The sequence below is a fragment of the Aulostomus chinensis genome, chromosome 21 (assembly GCF_037954235.1).
Source record: "Aulostomus chinensis isolate RoL2024-O1b breed Wild chromosome 21, RoL_Achi_v1.0, whole genome shotgun sequence".
In the NCBI taxonomy this organism is placed as follows: domain Eukaryota; kingdom Metazoa; phylum Chordata; class Actinopteri; order Syngnathiformes; family Aulostomidae; genus Aulostomus; species Aulostomus chinensis.
Genome location: NC_141340.1, coordinates 10,488,936 through 10,510,000, shown reverse-complemented (window position 1 = coordinate 10,510,000; position 21,065 = coordinate 10,488,936). Strand labels below are relative to the sequence as shown.

Here is a 21,065-nt window from a genome sequence, read left to right as displayed (position 1 = left end):
TTGGAGTTGAAATATTACAGTGATTTGTAATATTTTTGTATTGGATAATATCTGTTTGAAAGGAAAGCTCAAAATATTTGTCATGCAGTTTGGAACAAGCCAACACCAGGAAACAAACCTGCGGCCCCCATGTTGGGTGGCAAAAAATATCACTAGTGTGGCTCGAGTAGTGTCAACTGGTGCACAACACTGGACAACAAAGGTTTTTCAACCACTAATAGGTGATTGTTATGAATTTTAGTCCAAATATCTACAATGCTAATTTACTCTTTCTGTAGCGCCACCTGCAGGACAAAGTCATCCCGCAAAATAACTGTGAAACTATCAGTTTTCCAATACTTAATTACCAAATACTTGCAAATATATACGTTTCCATCGTTCTCATTGTCAAATCAAATTTATCTCCGGAAACTGAAATTGCAAATCACAACGTTCTGCAAGGGGCAACCTGAACGAGGTATAACACCCACTGGTAAAAGCAATAGGAAGAGCCGCTGAGAAGCTATCTTTGTATTTAATGCCTCACCTTTTAGCATTGCTATTACGGGAAAGGTTGGTGTCTTAGCATGTTAGCATTTAGCTTAAACAAGACTAGTGATTCTGGAGATACCAGTATGGAAGACGTCTCCGACACGGAAATGCTATCAGCCAGTAATGCAAGCCCTTGCATCACGAGGGCTAAAAAAAGTACCCTGAGCCTACTGAAGAGAGACCAGCGAGTTTTTTTTAGATGGCCCTACATGTCATCAATGTCAAATTCAGTTTTCACACAGAAAAATTCCTCCAATAAGCTCAAGTATCAGTATCAGGAAAGAGAAAAATGGTACTGCAGCATCTCAGCAAGTGTTTCAGCTGCTAAGAGTTGCTAGCAAGGCTGAAGATGCTTAGTCATGTTTAATTAAATTTAAAAAAAGAAAAAGAAAGAAATGTGTGCAATTGTGCCAGTCAGGATTCTAGTCTAATTAATTGAGTAAGACTATAATTTTGATTAACTGAGCAATAGTTTGAGAGCTACTGCAGCTTGAACGAGAGCTATTATGTTGAGCGTGTGTGTCAGAGAAATACAATAATCATGGCTTTGCTTGTGAGAACCACAAAAGTGCTCACACATGCAAATTGTTGCACTTCATGAAACAGAGTGAGAGAGAGAAAGAGAGAGAGAGAGAGAGAGAGAGAGAGAGAGAGAGAGAGACAAAGGGAGAGAAAATCAACAAGCTTGACTGCATCAAGACCTTTTCACAGCTCATACGCAGCCAGTCTTCACCCTAATAATTCCCTGATGCAAAGAAACCAGAGGACGTCAAAGCAATGGCGTGTACACTGAACTGTGTCCCAGTAGGAGGGAGGCTTTAAATGAAAAGGTCACATCTGATCCACCTGTTAAAGAGCAGATGCCACATCAGAGAGGTACTTGGCAGGGGGTAACAGGTATGGCACACGAGACGCAACTGGCACGCACGCAGGTATGGCTATACCGCACATGAACTCACGGACACCCAAATCTCTCGCTTACACACTAACAGATGAACACACGCACACGCACGCACACACACACACACACACACACACACACGTTGCCTGACCCTTCTCCCTGAGAATGAAAGATATGGGCAGAGAATAGAAACAGAACCTTTTCCAGGGATGATCACTCTGGCGACACAAAAGCCTTGACTGTTGATGATGTGTAAAGGTCAGCGCTGTTGTCGTGGGACTCCACTTACACAGGACGGTGCTTTCAATCAGATCACTCTACCACTGGCTACGATGTAACCGACAAGCCTGGGGAGGTTGGCCAGTTAAAAAGGCCCCTGTCTTTTTTGTGTTGACACATTACACACCCACATGTACGGAAGTATGAATGAACACAAATACACACACTACCTGGAAGCTGCTATTTCCACTTTACTCCTGGCGATGGCCGCAGCCCTCTGTGCTCCCTCCACAGCCCGCTCCACCTTCTCTTTGGTTTTGGGGTTCTTAAGAGGAATCAGCTGCTTCCTTATTCCACGCACCAGCACATTATTTTTGTACTTTCCTTCTTCTTTGGTGCCATCTGGGAAAACTGTGCAACCATAACCATGGCGTTTGTTGTTAAGCCACTCCCCTTCATACTTCATCCCGTTGGACCTCTCTGAAACACCAAATCCATTGCGCTTGTCGTTCTTCCATTCGCCCATGTACGTCTCAGTCGTGGTGGCATCCACATGGTCCTCCAGAAGTAGGTCCTCATCCGGCAGCTCACCGTCACCAATGGATATGGTTGAGTTGGCATCACTGGAGCTGATGCGGCTCATGGTGGCATCACTGCGTGCTGAGCTGCGTTTGCTGGAGATTGAGGTCCGAGAGTCAGACTTGCGCAACTGCCGGAGGCTTCCAAAGAGGGAACCTCGACGGAACAGGCCTTTCTTCTTACCGGTGACAACTTCGCTGTCGGAGTGGAAGTTAAGGACGAAGCCGCCGCGGCTACCTGTGGGCGTGTCTGCCGGGGAGGAGAGGTCCTGAAGCACTGTGCCGTTGCTTTGCTCCGAGCGCAAGGAGGCCATAGATGTACGGAGAGGAGAGCGGATAACAGTGGCCATGCCATAAGGAACACTCTGACGTACACCATAGCCATGCCGCATCCCACCCATCCACTGGCCTTGATATGTGCCTGAAGAAAAACAAGACAAGGGCTAATGAGTCATTACACAAATCATGCATATACCAAACCCCCTAAAACTGGTTCCTATCATTTTTCATTTAACAAAATACAGCATCCACTTGAAACTCTCCAAAAATCTTTCTCAAACACCTTCATTTCCAAAAAAGTACTATATTAGTTAAGTATTGTAACTCCCATCTTTGAGTGCAGCATAGCCTCTGAGACTGTCCTTCTATGAAATGGAAGCATGCTCATTTTCAACGTCATCTTGCCACAAACAGAAGGAGCTTGAAAAGGCTTCGTTATGGTGGTGCAGAAGTCATGCAAGGGTTGATTTTTTTACTCCTACCAATTGCCTTCATGCTTTACAAAAAAAAACACATAAATAGAATCTTACCAAACAAAATGTTACATTCTCATTAACATTGGTTTGGTAAGATACTATTTGTGTGAATTTTTTTTCTCCATTTATTTGCCACAGAGCTTATTTTCTGCAATAATGCAACATTTGATGTAAGACGTCTCATTGGCTTTTGGTTAAGGGAACCCAAGGTGACGCTAACTTCCTGGTTAGCTTGCAAACATACATCATCCATGAAAGTTACTTTTCCTGACAGTCTTGTAAATTATCTGGGTTGAGAACAGCTGCTAAATGAAGGTCAAAAGTATTCAAAACGTCCTCCCAATGCAAATATGAGTTGTGATATACAACACCTCCAATAAAAGCACTCATACGGAGGTAAGACTTTGAAGCTGCTGATCTGAAAGTGAACAGCAACATCCAGCCATCCATTTGTCATCCAGTCCTGTTAAGGGTCGCGCGGGGGGGGGGGGGGGGGGGGCTGGAGCCTATCCCAGCAACTTTCGGGCGAGAGGCGGGGTTCACCCTGGACAGGTCACCAGTCCATCACAGGACCAACACATAGAGACAGACAACCATTCACACTCACAGTCACACCTACGGTCAGTTTAGAGTATCAATCAGCCTCGTCCCCTCTTGATGTCTTTGGACTGTGGGAGGAAGCTGGAGTACCAGAGAGAACCCACACAGGAACAAGGAGAACATGCAGACTCACACAGAAAGATCCTGTGCCCAAGCCGGGACTCAAACCCAGAACCTTCTTGCTGTGAGGCGACAGTGCTGACCACTGCACCACCGTGCCGCCCCAGACATTAAACACATTTTGCATTATTCTAACAATTAATCCTTCATAATTCAGCATTAATACTTTCTGCTAACTGTCAAATAGTGTTACGCTATCAATGATGATGTATTTTTTAAGACAGGCATGTCTAAAAGTTGTTTTGGATTTTTTTCCCTGATCAAATATTTGTTTCATATCCAATTCTGAGGATGGTTTTAATTGTTATTTCATTGTATATCTGCAAAGAGTTCTTATAAAAAAACATAACACGAATGCTAAATATTTTTAATTGTTTTCTTGCCCTCTCTTTAGATCTGGGGAGTCCAGCTAACTCAATCAAGAGATTTGATTGGTGATACTGAGGATCACTTGGGATGAATGTGAATCACTCAGCCAGGAGCCTATTTTCAGGCGGGCCCTAACTCCCCCACGGACAGTAGGCGCATTCACCACCATCCGTTTTTCTCTGACGACAGGGAATCGCTATGAGTCACACAATGAAGAAGAATATTTCATTAATCCCATTTGCCATTGCTGAGCTCAAACAGCATGTGCCGGCCTACTGTAGCTTCTTCAGAGCATCATATTACCAACCTGATCCCAATAATAAGAAAAGCTTGTTTTTTTTTTCTGAATCTCCCTGGCCAACACAATGAAATAAGCCATAATGTTAAGATTCGGAAGGGAAAACGATATACTCGCCTGGGCAGGAATTTAGATGGATAAACAGTGTGAGATTAACAGGCTGGCGCTGTGCTGCAGTTCAATTTGGTGACCCTGCAGATCAAGTTATCAGGATGTTGCGGGGTCAGACAGCCAGATGTTCTGTATATCCTCTAGGATCAGCTGATTTCCCAAGCCCAGCCCCACCCCCCCCCCCCCATCCCAACCTCCACCCCCACCCTCCTGTAAGCATCATATGTGAGGCATTTATTCAGCACCATAAGGTTAGTGGAGACGCTGCTGTCAAAGCACCCGGAGACTCGCTGTTTTATTACCAGAATGAACTCACGTACGCACACGCGCACACGCACGCGCGCGCACACACACACACACACACACACGCACACTGAAACTGACCAGCTGTGCGACCTCTAGACAACATTAAAAGGGTTTTTTATTTGCCTGATTCCCCTCACATATGCACCTGTTTGCACTTGGAAAGAGAGCTGACAAGTAGAACTTTCTCACCGAAAACAAGTTTTATTTTCATGACTAACAGGGACGCGCGCACTGTTGGAGAGATGTGTTAAATGCAATGAAGGCTCAAATGTGAAAATGACAGAGAAGTAGGTGATAGTCTGGCTATAATTGGCTCCCAACAGGCTGATTTGCTCTGATTTCCAAACTCCTTCTAGACAGGGCATGGTGCCACTGAGCTGGCAGTAGGAGTCACTCTCCTCCCTCTGTCGTAAGAGATGCAACCAAAGCTGCCAAACGAGATGTGGATTTCATATTCTGTCCATAAAGATGATATTATCTGGGTAATAAATCATGTATTTTTTGGAGGGGGTGATGAGGAGGGGGGGGGGGGGTGATGATGATGATGATGCGCTTGACCGCAGTGCGCAATCACCTCAGATAATATCAGATGATTTCCAGTAGCCTCCCTCAATTTTAACATATCATCTGTTATTTAAAGAGACACACACACATATTAGAATGAAGTAAGGATCTCTTACCGCCATCACCGTAGGTTTCAATCCCATAACCATCTTGCAGCCCGTTGCTCCAGGTGCCATCATATCTAGCAGGTGTGTTGTGGCTTTGCCGGACGCCGTAGCGACCCTTGAAACCATGACTCCATTCTCCGCGGTAGATCCACTTTCCTTTATTCTCCACGCCGAGACCATGCCTCTTCCCCTGGGACCAATACCCTTTGTAGGTGTTCCCGCTGGGCCAAGTGTAAACGCCGACTATCTCAAAACCGTGGGACCAGGACCCCGCGTATTCGCCCTGGCCCTTGGGTCCGGTGCAGATGCCGTGTCCGTGGGCTTTGCCATCCTCCCACCCCCCGCAGTAAGTGCCGCCGTCGTCGAAATCAAACCGTCCGCCCGTCATTCAGATAAAGACTGGGGAAAAAGCGATTGCGCGCTGACTGCTGCAGACTCAGGCGTCTCCAGGACCGAGGCTGTGGGGATCCAGGACCGATGATGTGTTGAGAGGATGAGCCGATAAAAGATGATGACTGATGGAGCAAAACAGCGGAGGGTGAGGAGGAGAATACACTGGCACATCCACACAGTCATGTAATAGAAAAAGGCATGCGTAATGGTGAGTGTAAAGGTATGAATGGTGGGCGTCATTTACCGGAGGCGCACGCCGGGTTGTCCGTTGTGTGTTGCTCGTCTCCCCCCTCTCACCCACTGATCACAGAGGGAGAGAGAGAGGCGTCGAGTCCCCGCTGAAGAAAGACACTGGGCCAATCACAACGTCACGCCAAAGGCACCGCCCACTCTCCTCAAAGACCCCCCCCCCCCCAAAAAAATTACTTATATTTTATTGTTATACAATAATTTTAATCTTTTCACATGAAAAAAATGGTGTTGGGAAAAAAATATACTTATAAAAATAAAAATTGTACATCCAAAATATTGCGGTTATTGTAGCCCACATTTTAAATTATAATTTCTAGTTTTGCATTGATATTATATTACATTTCATATTAAAACTATGTACGACCCATAGCACAAGTTTCTTAAAATAGGATGGTTGCAAAAATAAATATTAATAACAGCATGAATGATTACAATTATTCCACAAGTTATACAAACAACAGGAAGGGAAACAAATTCTATTGATAAAATATACTCCTATTTTGCATGAATTTGGCTTTTTATATTCATAAAGCGTGTCACTGTCACTAATCAAACCTGTAGAGACCCGCTGCACGGTTAAAGCAGCAGATTACATCGACATCTGCTGCACAAATGTATGTACTGCATGAAAGAACGCTTGGTTTAGCTTTATTTTATAACGTCAATAGCGAATCAAACCTTGCGTTTCCTTTGTCGTACATTCTGAATTGTTCCATTCATATTGGGAATATTTTTCTGTCTTCAATCATGATCATGCCGATGAAACGATTCGGAACATTTCAACAATATATAACTAAAATATACTGTGTAAACGGGATATAAAGAAGAATATGGAACAAATATGTGAACTCTTAACACAGTGGGGGGGGGGGGGGGGGGAAGGACTGTTACCATGACACTCCGAACCAGTAGGGGGTGTATTCTGTTCACAGTGACATGGCTCCCTGTCCTCACTCGTCCCCTAAAACACCAACAGATAAAATGGCGTCTGAAAACAGCTCGGAGTGTCACCATGAGAAAACAGCTCTGATAGAAACGGACTCAGCTCCAGATGAACAGCAGCTGTGTGCTGCGAAACCGAACGAGTCCAAGTTGACGCTTTATCACTGGACTCAGTCTTTCAATTCTCAGAAGGTTGGTGTTCATGTGTTTTTTGTAATCTTTCAGCACCGCAGCTCGGTGGACAGCTCCCCTCCGCCGGTTCGAGTACAGATTCGGTCAATAGGTGATTGTGGATTATTCGGTGGTTTTGTTGTTGTTGTTGTTGTTGTTGTTTTAATCTAAATATTTCAGTCATAGTTCGTCTCATTTTGTTACTGACATGAAAATGACCCTGGCAGTGTTATTTAATGGATTAGTTTATATGTTTGAATTTGTGGTTTCAGTGCAGCCGAAACCTCCGCATTTTGTGGGTCGTTTCGTGATTTTTGATTTCGATATAAGAAGACAGTGATTTATTTGACTGAACTGATTGCAAAATGGTGTCTAACTACCCCCTCCCCCCAAAACATAAGAAGTTTTAGGCAAAGGAATATTTTCCTTATATACTTCTGTTATCAACTGAAATATAATATGCAAGATAAAGCAAATGTAATACATACACACACACACACACCCACACACACATATATATATATGTGTGTGTGGGTGTGTGTGTGTGTGTGTGTGTGGCTTTTTGGTGTCAAGAAAAATTAGCTCTGACTAAATTAATGTATATTGGTAAAAGTGTGTGTGTCTGTGTGTGTGTGTGTGTGACATTATTATTGACAGGGCCATTTAAGTTGGGAAGTTGCTGTTCTGAACCTTAAACCTCAATTTATGTCACAAAACGATGTATTTTCTAAAAGCGTGTTTGCCTTTTAGTTTTATAATTATTATCTATGTGCTGTTGGTGGTCCTGTAAATGTCCATAACCTTAATTTAAATACAGTTTTGAAGAGATTCCCTCTGTGAATCTGTAATATGTGTAATTAATATACAAGAACCTGCGGGTTATTTAACGATGAATCCATAATTAGACGGTGTTGAGATCAGCTGAATCTCACCTCTTGTTGACTGCTGCTGTGTCGCAGGTGCGTTTGGCCATAGCAGAGAAAGGCTTGCACTGCGAGGAGTATGACGTCAGTTTACCTCTAAGTGAACACAACGAGCCGTGGTTCATGCGTCTGAATCCCACCGGGGAGGTTCCCGTCCTCGTCCACGACGACAACGTCATCTGTGACCCGACACAGATCATGGACTACCTGGAGCAGAACTTCAGCGAGGGTGAGAGGAAAAATAAAGTTTGTTTTTATACCAGACACAAACCAAGTTTCACTCGCTGTCATGAGTTTTGTCATCCTCTGTCCTTAGACCCTTAGTACTTTGTTCTTCATTTGGTATTTCTGTTTTTCTGTCCTTTTTTTGGGGGGGGGGGGGTTAACATTTTGTGCAACTCATTTGTTGACTTTTCAATCTTTCATTTCATTTCTTTTGTGTTTTGTTTGTTTGTTTTCCTCCTGGGTATACACCCATCCATTATAGACTTGTTATAAGGGTCCTAATCCTGTTGGCTTAAGTGGAGAGAAAATCTGGTAAGCTATCTTCAGATATCGTAAAAGTGAAAATGTTGAATAAAAAAAAAAAAGAGCTTTTCCTTTTCTATACATTTCCATTCTCCCCAGAACAAACTTGATTTGAAGTCTTCATGTTTTATTTTGAAATTATTCACTCTAAGTTTTTCTTGGCGTATTTGTGTGTAGACGGCACCCCCAAACTGATACCTGATGAAGGAAGTACTTACTATCACAGAGTGCAGCACTACAGGGAGCTGCTGGACTCACTTCAGATGGACGCCTACACCCACGGCTGCATCCTCCACCCCGAGATCACCGTGGACTCCCACATTCCCGCTTATGCCGCCACAAGCATACGAAGTAAGACAGCAGCAGCGAAGAAAAGAAATTGTTAGGGATTACTTCATGACAGGTGCACCTATGTTCGTGTGGTAGGGAAAGTCACAGTGTTCTCATTTGTCTCTGATGTGCTGCATCTATTCTGCAATTTTTCTGTGGTATTTTTTTGTTTGTTTGTTTGTTTATTTTAACAGCACAGATAGTGAACACGGAATCAGAGCTGAAGAAACTGGCGGAGGAGAACCCGGAGCTGAAAGATGCTTACATCGCAAAACAGAGGCGCTTAAAAGTGAGTGATTGGTGTTGGCGAAGAACAAAAACAAGCTGATTTTTAGATCCAAGCTGTACTATGGAGATCTAACACAGAAATGGTGGCTTAATTATTTCCTATCATTAAGATGGCAAGAAAAAAAAAGATTTTTTTTTCTTGACATATAATCTGCTTCAAAAGCATCAACTCGAGACAAAACTTACGCGTTTTGTGCTTTCCTCTTCCGAGGATCACCCTTCGCCTTCCAAAACTAGCAACCAACTCCCAGCCAATCAGAGGCAAAGTAAGGCTGAGGGGCGGGGTCGTGTGTGGGGGTGCTACCTCCTGGGTTAGACAGAAATATGTCTCTCTAGCACCTCATTTGCTCAGATATGGATGAATGGTTTTAATGACCTCGCTCTTCACCCAGACCGTAGAGCCGCCTGCTCCAGGGGGGATTCCGCTACTTTCTCTGACAGAGCTAGCGTTATTAGCCTAGCCACCGGTGATGCTTGCACAGTCTGGCCTTGGTTACACTTATAGTGCCTGAACTGATGTACACCCTGTCCGTTTATGTTACTTATCCTTCCAAAATGTATCATCTTGTGAGAGTTTGTTGTTGGTTGTTTCCATGGGTTACTCCTCCCTGAAGACGCAACATGACTTCGCTTGTTTCTGCCATTTTTTAGAATTGTTTTTGCCACAAGTCTCTGAATAGTGACTAGTTTCCTCTAACTGATCAGTACTAGTTTAGCACTCCTGCTATCAGATCTCTTCATGCGTAGGATGGCATGCCTCTCCTTCAACAATCGAGTTGTTCAATATCCCTGCAGTCTAAATTGTTTGACCATGACAACATGAAGTACTTGAAGAAGCTTCTGGATGAGTTGGAGAGCGTGATGGACCAGGTGGAGACGGAGCTACAGAGGAGGGTGGAGGAAACGCCAGGTACCAACAACGCACAACCATGTTTAAAACTGTAATCAGATCCATTCATCCTCCGTGTCTCCTTCTCTTCCATTCCCAGAGGAGGGCAGTCCATCCTGGCTGTGTGGGGACTTCTTCAGTATGGCTGACGTCTCTCTGGCTGTCACCTTACACCGCCTCAAGTTCCTTGGTCTCTCCCGTCGCTACTGGGGCAACGGTAACCGTGTCAACCTGGAAACCTACTATGAGCGAGTGTTGGAGCGCCCGGCCTTCAGGAGAGTTCTGGGCCACGTCAACAACATCCTGATATCAGCTGTGCTTCCTGTGGCGTTCCGTGTAGCCAGGAAAAATGCACCGGTCATAATTGGTACCACTCTGTTGATAGGCATTTTGGGAGGAGCTACATACCTCGCCTTTCTTTACATGAAGAAGAGGTTGACTGTGTCCAGCTGCGGAAGCTGGAAATGGAACTGAAATTTAAAGAGAATGTGGCCTACATCCTAGCATATAAATTAAAATACAATAACGTGTAACTGAAGCATACCTTAATTTCCTAAGCAGTGTGTCATTTGTGTTCTGTGTGTTTCTGGTTGCACAAAAAGCACTTTTAGCCATGTGACTGTCGCATCACACACCAAAGGATCGAGAGGAAAGAGTCGGTGGAAGGTCAGATACATGAACATGTGGTTTGTTCTTGGAGTGGGTGCTAGTGGATTTAATCAGCATTTGTAATTTTTGTTGCCTCTTGCATTAAAAGTGACAGAAAAAAAATCTTCCAGCGGAACTTGTTTTTACAATTCTTATAAAAGCACATGAACGCACCATTCCTCAATTTCAAAATGCACGTCAGAGTTACAACACAAAGTTGAAACATATTGCAAAACAATTGCAAGTAGCTTTTTATACTGTGTTGAAATTAATAGAAAATGCTGCGCTGACAAGGAGCTCAGTCGTCATATGATTCAAATTAAAATGATCCTGGGCCATGACATGCAAAAGACCCAGAATGGTGCTTGTAATTTTCATGTATTAGAGTCTGATGTGATATGTTTTGAGTGATTGTCAGTTTTTGCATGTTAGGAAATAAAAGCAAACGCATAATCTCTCGTGTGTCTGTCAGCGTTTAACATTCTACATTGGATCTCTAATTTGCTCTGTAGACGCCTCCTCACCATAACACCTTAACTCTCTATTCCCCAACATCTGTCAGAAATAAACTGCTTCCAAACCCTTCTCCTGAGTCCTCCTGTCAATCAAACGTAAATGAGAATAATAATAATAATAATTTAAAAAAATCACAACTCTGCAGCATTTATTAAAATCTCAAGTATCACACTTGGCTTTTAGAACATTTTCAAGCAAACATCCAAAGACCAATCTAATCATATTTCACAGGACCTGGATTTAAATCAAGAGTCTACGGTAATTTGTTTACCGCAGCCAGGAGTTTCAAGCCAACGCTGACATTTAACATATGCACAGCTTTGATTTTTCTAGACTCCTCCTCACGCGAGCACAGCTGCACATAAAGCAGACACACGCTGGAGCTCGCAGCCTTGTCTGGCCTTCATTTGTCAAGTGTCCGCACAGAGCTGGGTAGTGTAGCTGTCAGAGACGTGCCTCACACGTGTTGAAGCCGCATGTGAGCTGAGCTGTTTAAGCATCGTGTGTGTGTGTGTGTGTGAGTGAGTGAGTGAGTGAGTGAGAGAGAGAGAACAAAAGACAGAGGGAGAGAGAAAAGGGGGTATGCCACAAGTGATGATTACAACAAGAGGTGGAAAATGATATGAATGGCAACAGAAATGACATCATTTTCTTACAGTAAGGGTCAATGGTCAAAATACAGCGTTAAGCATATCAAAAGCAACAGAAATAGGTAACAAATGGTCTTGTCTCTCCTGCGTTAGCAACTCCAAGATTTCATAATATTTACCAAAAAAAAACCCATTTTAAGTTGAATTTAAATTTTAATCGTTGCGCTTTGAACTTTTTCCTAGGAGCAAGAATCATCACGGACTGTAAACCTGACATCGTTACATGAAGCAAAATGTTCCTGCCATAAAGTGAGATCTTAAAAATGTATTATTCCTAAATGATTTGTGTTATTTATCCCCACTAGAGGGCAGTGTTTCCTTAGACAGGACTCACCTCTGCTGTGTAGGGGAGAGTAACATTCACCCATGTAAAACAAAGAAGGGGTCCTGCTTTTCTAAAAGTATATTTGGAGGTAAAACCCCTTCTTTCAGACCTCTGAGGGTTCTATGAATGGATTATTTGTGTGGACTGCTACACGTTAGAGCTCTTAAATGTCACTTAAAAGGCTACCCACACACGGATTTGTCTGAGTTGTGAATATATCCCGTAGCATGAGAAAGAACTATAAGTTTATCATACTGAGTTACCACATCACTTTACAGTCCTGCACATCTGTACAGCACATTCAGCGGGCGAGCTTCCAGTATTTTTCATAAATACTTGCTAAAATATGGATATCAGACCTTTCGATGAAACCCGTTTTACTGTGAGAATAATTGGAGAAACGTTTCCTTGTGAAATTTGAACCATTAATCATCATCAGTTCTATTTATCCGCCAAATATTTGAATATTAACTAAATTCCAACTTTATTAAATATGATGTAGGAAAATAACCCGTTCAAGCCAAAATAGAGAGATGATTTGGAATTTGATGTGGGGGTGATAACTCAAACTTGGATCTATTGAGGCCAAAAAAACAGATGGAGAAACCTGTAGCTATAGCAGATGTCACCTTTTATTTTATTTTTTTAAGGATTAAAATATCAAGTGGTGGATGAGTGGAGCTTCAAGGAGAAGCAGTATTTATACATGTTCTGACTGGCTACGCTTGAGGGAAAGGTCTGCTGTTTGCTGCTTCTGGAGGACGTTTGTGACGTTCTTACTTTTAAAGAAAAGACTAAGCAGGTTTAGACCTTTTTGCTTTTTTGTTGTTGTCGATGATGTTGCACATCTGGCTGGTTTGTCGTTTAAAGGTAGATGTCATTTATTAGGCTAAGATCCATTTGGTACCTCATGCAGTATCCTGTTCATCTGGTCTCTGGTTCCGGTTGATAGCCCTCCCCCTTGTGGGCTACTTGTTCTGGAGGAATTGCTTCCATATCTGTTTTTTGATGCCGTTCCCATAAATAATTTTGTGTGGAATCGAGAGGAAGAGAAGCGTAATGGCCGAATCTTCGAATTTACGCCACCAAAAACAGTGGAAGAAGAAGAAGCTGGGGTAGGTTACTTGTCTTTGGTCAACAATGTGTGGAAGTATAATGATGCTGATGAGGGTCTGAGCTGAAAGAGCTGCCCATTGAGTGGTAGAAAGTACTTTTACCACAATACTGTTCTTAAGTACCATGTCAAAGAATCTGTAGTTTATTTGAGGATTTATATTTTTTGCTACTTTCAATCCTTTGGCTTCTATATCACTGCCATTTCAAAGTACTGTTTACTTCAATTATCTGAATGCAGTGTGTGAGAGAGAGAGGGAGAGAGGAAGATGATACATAGAGAACATGACCAAACGCGATGAGGGTGATGTAGTTTGAAACTGTAGGAAAATGTGGGACTTGAACGTGACTTTTAGAAGTTCATGGTTCAAGGATTGAATGCACTGGAATACAAAAACAAGTAAAGTCAATATCAAATACTTCTCTATCAAAGAAGAATTTTGAATGGAAACTTTAACCGGAGTACTATTTTATCTTGGTATTTCTATTTTTACTTCATGAATAACGAGACTGTTTAAGCTGGCGCCCTTCCTACATGATGTCACAGTAGTGCCGAGTCACCACTCTGCTACCAAGAGATTATTTATATTCCCATTTACAGTGTCATTACACCCTCCTGGCGTTAGTCTCTTTTCTGCCATTCAAATAAACAAAATCAGCTGCGTCACTCTTACTCTGTATCTGTCTGTCTCTGTCTCTCTGCCCCCCCCCTCTATCTCTCTCTCTCACTCTTGCCAGTTGGGGGTGTCTGCGTCAGAGGGTCAGGGTGGGGTGGTGCAGGTGGCTGTCTGTTTGGGAAAAGCTTGCATGGAAACCCCCAGCAGACATTCAAACAGAAAGCAGAGAGAAAGTGTGTGTGTGTGTGTGTGTGTGTGTGTGTGAGAGAGAGAGTGAGCGAGTGAGTGAGCGAGTGAGTGAGCGAGTGAGAGAATTTGTGTTTGTAGTAGATAGAAACTAGGCGAGGATCGCGTCTTTGAGATGAATAAGACATCTCATGCAGGACAGTGAGCGTCGGCAAGTTGTCGGTGGGTGCGATAAAATGTGCGAGCTTGGGTTTGGATGTCCACAGACAGGCAGGCTGGGCAAACAGAAAGCCACAGAGCAGTAGCTGAGAGCAGCAGAGGCCCGCCATACTTGATGTGGCTCTTACTCAAGGGCAAGTGGGCGAACGGGAGCATGGAAACTTCCACAGACACGTCTTTGCAGTCGGAGGAGCTTTGGGTCGATTCAGGGGTGAGATGGTGGAAAGATTAGAAGGGGTGAATGGGTGTTGGATGGAAGCGAAAGTAAAGATATAAACCAGAGAGTAAAAAAAAAAAAAAAAAAAAAAAAGAGGAAAGAGGAACAATGTTTTTTGTGATCCATTTTCCATCACATCTGTAAACGGAAGAACCGTCCAAAAAAAAAAAAAATCGCACTAAATAGATATTGGAGAGAAATATGCGCTTCATTCGTTCCTGTGTCTACAGTGTCATTACATAATGTTACTGTAGACACAGGAATGAGGCAAGATGAATGAAGCAGCAGCTGTTTAGCTTTTGTACAATGTCAACAGCAGCTTTGTCACTTTCTTCCAATCAGCGTTGACGTTACATCACGCTCAAATCCTCTTATAAATATCTAACTCTCTCTCCCTCTCCCCCTCTTTCTCTCTCCTGGTTACTTTAGACACACCACTCAGAGTCAACCAGAGCTTGGCACCATCAAAAGGTCTTCTGAGAAACCCACCAGGCTTTTCCAGAAAGCAGCAGCCGTCACCTCCTTTCAGAGCGTCTGCCATTTTACTGTTTGCTGAGTCGACAGAGGTGGGATCTCATGATGTTGACACTACTGTTAAAATGACCCCCCGCTGGCTCGCCCCTCACAGCTTTATGATGAAATCCCGTGCCACCATTCACCCCCCCCCCCCTTAACCCCCACCCCCCCACCCCAAGTGCATGTGCTCTTCAAATATTTAACATCGGCCTACATAAACACGCCTGTGCAGGAGAGATGATACCAAACGGCGTGAAAGAGTGAACCTGCTGTATTATAAATCTCTGTTCAGACGGCCAGAAGTCAAACACACCACCCGGCTTTTATTATGTTAATGAATTTTTCTGTTATTGTCGTGCAAATGTTACCACGTTGATGAAAGGTGACGAAACCTTCGGCTCCTCCTGTCACAGGTACATTTAAACTGATTACAGATTGTACGATTGCACACATGAACCTCAAAATTGATAAATTAGAATAAACAAGAACTATCAAGGACCACAGACTTCAAAAAAACGTACGCGTTCCTACGTTCACACATCAATTTGACACAGATAAATGGTGCCGCTCAACTGACTTTACGTTTCCCTGAAGGTTAGCGAAGGTCGCTCCAAACTGAACAAATTGTTGGAGGGGTCGGATGGTACGGGGGTGGCCCTGTGGACATATATCCTGATGTAAATACTGAACTGAAAACACTTCCTCTAGCATGACCCACCCTGGCAACAGGGCCTGATCCTCCTCCATCGGGAATCAAAGGTGTAACATAACACACCGTCAGCTGAGACAGCGACAGAGGACAATGTAAGACGATGGTGCTACTAGGTAGAGTTCATGTTATAGAGAAGCATCAGGTCAGCCGCACCTGTCGAGCAGCAACCTCTCAGCATGTAGATGGTTTGGTAGTCGACACACAATCGTAATGAGTTTTGCACTTTGGGGTGGAAAACGACAACCCCACCCCCCCACCCCCACCCCACCCCACCCCCAGGGAGCTGTGGTGTGGTCTTACTTGCACTCTCCTTGCAAAAATAAGATTTATTTCCGTTTCCCCGGAGCCACTCTGAGGAAATGTCAGAGGAAATAAGTAAAGAAAGAAGAGCTATTTGGTAGAATAAATGCATTTTAACATATTCTGGGTACTTGGGTGAAAAGTAACCTCAGTGGAAGTTGGAGAAGTTCAGGGTCAAACAGAAGAAAACATTTGGGGAACTGGAGGTCACTCGTAGAGAGCCTATCACCACCGAGATGAACTCAGCCAAACCTAACAAAGACAAAAGCTATTTTTCACTTACTTTGACTGATCTGCCCCAAAATTCAAAGAGTTCTTCCTTGGCCAATGCCACACCTTTTCAGAGTTTGGCCTCATGGTTTTAGCCTAATTCTGCCAACAGTTGCCACCGAAAATATGACTTCCTTGGCAGAAGTAAAAAGAGTGTGCTCATTCATTTGGTGTATTATGGAGTCCTAAAGGCTGATAAGTATATGTTTAGGAAAGAGAACTGGGTTATTATCATATTATCATTAACCCCAATCTCAGAGACACAAAATGAACTGAATTACGCGGTGGCAACACGGACAAAATGGCAATATTCTTATGTTATGAAGTGTCACTACGGTCTGGCTACGTAGGTTTAAAATGAAACATAAGCAAAAAAAATGGATTAAACTCAGCCGAGGACAGCAACCGATGTTCCATCAAGCAATCAGTCCTAAAATACATGAAAAAAATCTGCGGTGAATGGAAAAAGGGATTTCTTGACGGTGAATTTTCTGTGACAAGATTTCAGCATAAACGTCTGCCGCGTTCCATATGTGTTTTGATTCTTGTTGTGATTGTGATCGAGGAGGTCAGCTAACAAAGACCTGACGGTAGTTCTTGACATGCCAACATATCTTCAAAGAGACATTCCATATACAGACATGGGTCAAAGCTGGAAGACTTCCATTAGTGTGTCACAAATTCCACATCTCTGTTACAAACCAACATGTTATTTTCAAGATGGCTGCCAGGGGAGAAGCTCCACAAGGAGCAGCATATTATTATTATTATTATTATGATTGTCGTTATTACGAATATACACATAATTACAAAGTACGTAAAAGCCAAAATGAAAAATAATCGGTATGATAGGAAGTAAGAGAACGCCGAAGGATTTAAAAGCAGGTGGGGACCTGAAAAGCAAATAGGTACGTTGATTCTCAGCCTTGACCAACCTTTCTAACGCAAAATCATCCATGATGAGAAAGGCCAGATCTATTCATATTCATTAAGAAATTCTATATCTCCAAACTTCAAGCTGGAACAATTTACTTAAGCTAACACAGCAAAAACCTGAGAGATACGCCAAACTTTCTGAAGCAGATGAACTCCTACCTTCCATTCAGAAATCAGCCATTTTAATAAGTTGTTTGCTTATCGTCTTGTGGGAAGACCTGACAATTCATACATCATCATCTTGATGTAGTTACTTTGCAATTAAGTAGGAAGTCTCTCAGAAGCAGCTCTTGAAAACGGCTATGAAACGCACCGGACTGGGTCTTTACTGCTGCCTCTGGATAATGTTACACACCCAGACACGACGGCGTCTAAGTTTTCCGACTAGACCGGACCACCGATAAAGGGCAGCAGAATGGTTGTCTCGGTCGTGGCTGATGATGGAAAGAAATGTATCTCTGAGGTGCATTCGACCAAACTGAACTTGTACCATTGAAAGAGTGATCAGTTACTCAAGCTCGACAGGTTGACGACCCCTGACCTAGATTGGGATGGTAAGCAGAGTATTTTATGTTATTGGGGCGTAAGTACATTTCAAAACCAACCTCAAGCAAATGGCCGGATTACTGAGAATGATGACTTTTTAATGTATACGGGTAAAAAATGTGATTTGTGGACTAACTGCAAGTAATTTCTTTGATAACTATGGGCTTTTTCCATGCATGGCTCTTCCATGCTCTTCAAATAGTAGAACCTGAAGTCCTTACAACGATGCATGAACCTCTTTCTCCAGCACAGAAACTTTCCCCATCCCCAGGAATAAGGAATCTTTGGAGGAGCTACAAAGGTAAATTCTGGGAACAGAACTTCACACCCTAAAAACTTCCACGTCAGACGGTAGAAATTTTGGTTAAAAAGGTTTTTACGGATCCCACGGGACACACCAAGAAGCTCAGGGGATTATGGACACTCTTAAACATGTTAATTAGATTTGGATTCAAACACTGTTGCAACAACAAGGCAATAAGGTGTGGCAGGGTAAAGACGGAGATAAGAGCAGACGCGCACATCAAAGCGCCAGTTGTACTCGCGAGGCTCTGTTTTATTTCCCTATCAGCACACTGCCCAACTTATTGACTCACAGGCACTCTGCCACAACATACCTTGAAAATCAAAGACAACATGCTGACTGTGTGGATTATCTCAGTGACTTGAGCAGGATAACAGGTGAAACTATATATGGTATTCTCAGCAGGCACTGGAAAGCAGATTTTACATTGGCAGGATTTTCAAGGCCTCCCTGCCAAGCACAATACTCAACATAATGAGAAACACTTGTTTCGAAAATGAACAATCCACCGAGCCACACAGCATTCAAAAGCAACCACAGGAGCTCATATTTTACTGTATATCCTTATTATTGATAATGTTTGGTGGCCTTGGCTCAGAGCCGTTGAAATATTCCGAAAACATGGAAACGTATGTTGGGTCTGCTTCATAGAGGGGTAGATCACGGATCAACAGGAGGTGTGCAGTATTTTGAAAGATTGTGAAGTAAATGAAAAGTGAGACAACTGCATCACTTTCAAAACTGCTTCCCCGGAAACCTGGCTTTCTCTTTACTGCTGTCTTATTTTAAATACTTTCTCTTCTGGAGCCTTCTGTATTCCAGCAGACATGCCCAAAAAGACATAGTGTTATGGAAAGAACATGAATAAACAATATGTGTCTGTGTGTCCAAGAACAAGGGAGACATAAATCAATAGGGATAACAAATCATCACTAAATCTCTCCAAGTGTAATGGATCTTGAATATGGTGGCAAAATAATAAATGGCATAATCATAATGACTCAGCGAATGTGTAATGCTAAAGGTTAGCGCTAAGCTTGCCATCTTATTCTGCAATTACAACAATGGGCTTATTTAAAGCTAATGAATCTGTGGGAAATAGACGAGGAAAATTGCACAGTAATGGCCGATTCCTTGAAGAAACAAAGAGGCCCAAACACAACTTTTCTGTGTTTGTTAGTTAGAAGCCAATTTCAATTCTGTTGACTTGTAAAGAAAAAATAAACTAGAAATGCTGTCTCATCTCAAAATAAAATAGGCTTTTAAAAGTTTCTAGTTTGGCTGTGTATCGTGGCCGTATTTCACCGGTAGAAAGAGAGGTATTAAATGGCAGAGGGTTTTATTGACATGGCCGTATCCATGGAGGATTAGAGGTCTGTTTTCCCTGAGTAGCCTGAACCCATTAGCACTAGCCAAGTGGAGAGACTTTTTCTCACAACCGCTTAGGGTTGTGAATATCAGGACTATGGCACATAAATGAAGTGCTAACTCTGTGAGTGGAAGGGATATGCTAGTAATGACTTTGTGGTAAAACTGTTAACTCGTGCTAACACAGCCTTCAATCTCTCGGAGAATTTTGTGAGCCACTCAACTATACGCCGCGTTCATACAAAATGCAAAGCAGAGTATCTTTACCTGTGCTGTGTCTTATTCATTTATCATCAACATGAACCTGTCAACATTGTTATTCTACAAATGTGTATGGACTTTTTTTTCCAGGCGATGATGTCAGTGCTATTTCATGGAGATAAATCCTATTTGACAATTTTGTGCAGCTGTATTTGGAAATATGCGAGCCCGCTCGCAGGGACAGCTAGCATGCCTTGCTATTAGCATGCTAGGTATTGGTGACAGGGTCGGGCCACTGAATCTATTATAATATATTTGCTTCACATTGAATGGTCAGTCTTCAGTTTGAAAATCAGCTCTGATATGTATGTATTTTGTTTTGGCTGTTATTTAGTCTCCAGTTTGTCCATGGACAAGATGAAAATTTTAAAAAAAAGACAAAAAAAAGACCAGGACTCTTTTCTGCTAGTCCTCAAACTGAAGTACAAATCCAATTGTACTAATCTAATATAACTTAACAACTTTCACTACATCAACAGATAAACATTTACCGCTGAGAACAGTGGATGTCTTCTTATTTGCCACCGAGCAGGCAAATATTATCTGATACGATCCCTCAACCAGATCGGTTGTGTCATTGAGAGCCAACAAAGTCCAGGCTTGAATCACCAAAACAGCGTTGCCAACAATTTGCAATGGCTGTAAGCTAAAACCTGACTTGAAAAATCATGATTTCATCCTCTCATGCTTACGATGTTACCAACTGTCATTACAGCCAGTTGTGTGAGATATAAGGGCTGTTTCTACTTTTATACATACGTGAATTATGTTTATATTAATGTAAGCGTGTCTATGAATGTGTGAAGTAAACTCTTGCATGAAAGTGAGTGAAAAGATTGATACTGGTCACATTAAATTGTTTGCATTAAAGCAAAGGAGGACAAACCCTGATAATAAATGTCTCTTGGCATGGATGTTGGCTAATAAGCAGCTAAGCTAAGGCCCACAGGCCAAATATGGCCCAAGGGCTCTATTTTGAATATATGGCAAAACACATGAGAGCCAAATCCTATCCACTTACGTTTCGCCATACCTTCAAAATCATACTCTTGGGCCAGATTTGGCACGTCATTTCTTCAGGCTGCATCTTGACTGTTTATTTGGCCCACATCATGTGTAAAATGTCACATAGAGAGAGTCTTTAAAAATCCGTATTGTGAAACTGTGGCTTCTCACCGACATAGAA

General features: G+C 42.7%; 2 protein-coding genes and 1 long non-coding RNA gene across 3 annotated transcripts in view; 1 reads left to right on the top strand and 2 right to left on the bottom strand.

Annotated features, from left to right (window-relative positions):
• The window catches only part of jph1a (junctophilin 1a), a 34,021-nt gene extending 27,780 nt beyond the window's left edge, over nucleotides 1-6,241 (bottom strand). The window contains exons 1-3 of the mRNA XM_086191628.1: nucleotides 6,097-6,241; nucleotides 5,469-5,974; nucleotides 1,882-2,650 (exon numbers count right to left, since the gene is read on the bottom strand). Coding sequence (XP_086047754.1) covers nucleotides 1,882-2,650; nucleotides 5,469-5,847 — 1,148 coding nt within the window. The 5' untranslated portion in view covers nucleotides 5,848-5,974; nucleotides 6,097-6,241. The remainder of the gene's footprint in view (nucleotides 1-1,881; nucleotides 2,651-5,468; nucleotides 5,975-6,096) is intronic.
• An 808-nt stretch (nucleotides 6,242-7,049) lies between these two features.
• Nucleotides 7,050-11,398, top strand: gdap1 (ganglioside induced differentiation associated protein 1). Its single transcript, XM_086191287.1, has 6 exons — nucleotides 7,050-7,238; nucleotides 8,177-8,369; nucleotides 8,846-9,019; nucleotides 9,193-9,287; nucleotides 10,082-10,196; nucleotides 10,276-11,398. Exons 1-6 carry the CDS (start codon nucleotides 7,086-7,088, stop codon nucleotides 10,647-10,649), a joined length of 1,104 nt encoding a protein of 367 aa, XP_086047413.1. The 5' UTR covers nucleotides 7,050-7,085; the 3' UTR covers nucleotides 10,650-11,398.
• LOC147241646 (uncharacterized) overlaps nucleotides 8,291-21,065 on the bottom strand; it is a 28,262-nt gene continuing 15,487 nt past the window's right edge. The window contains exon 3 of the long non-coding RNA XR_015110872.1: nucleotides 8,291-8,358. This is a non-coding gene — a long non-coding RNA (uncharacterized LOC147241646). The remainder of the gene's footprint in view (nucleotides 8,359-21,065) is intronic.

Coding starts and splice junctions, on each gene's coding strand:
- gdap1 (XM_086191287.1), top strand. CDS start 7,086: ATGGCGTCTGAAAACAGCTCGGAGTGTCACCATGAGAAAACAGCTCTG. Junction 8,370..8,845: donor GGAGCAGAACTTCAGCGAGG/GTGAGAGGAAAA, acceptor ATTTGTGTGTAG/ACGGCACCCCCAAACTGATA. Junction 9,288..10,081: donor CAAAACAGAGGCGCTTAAAA/GTGAGTGATTGG, acceptor ATATCCCTGCAG/TCTAAATTGTTTGACCATGA.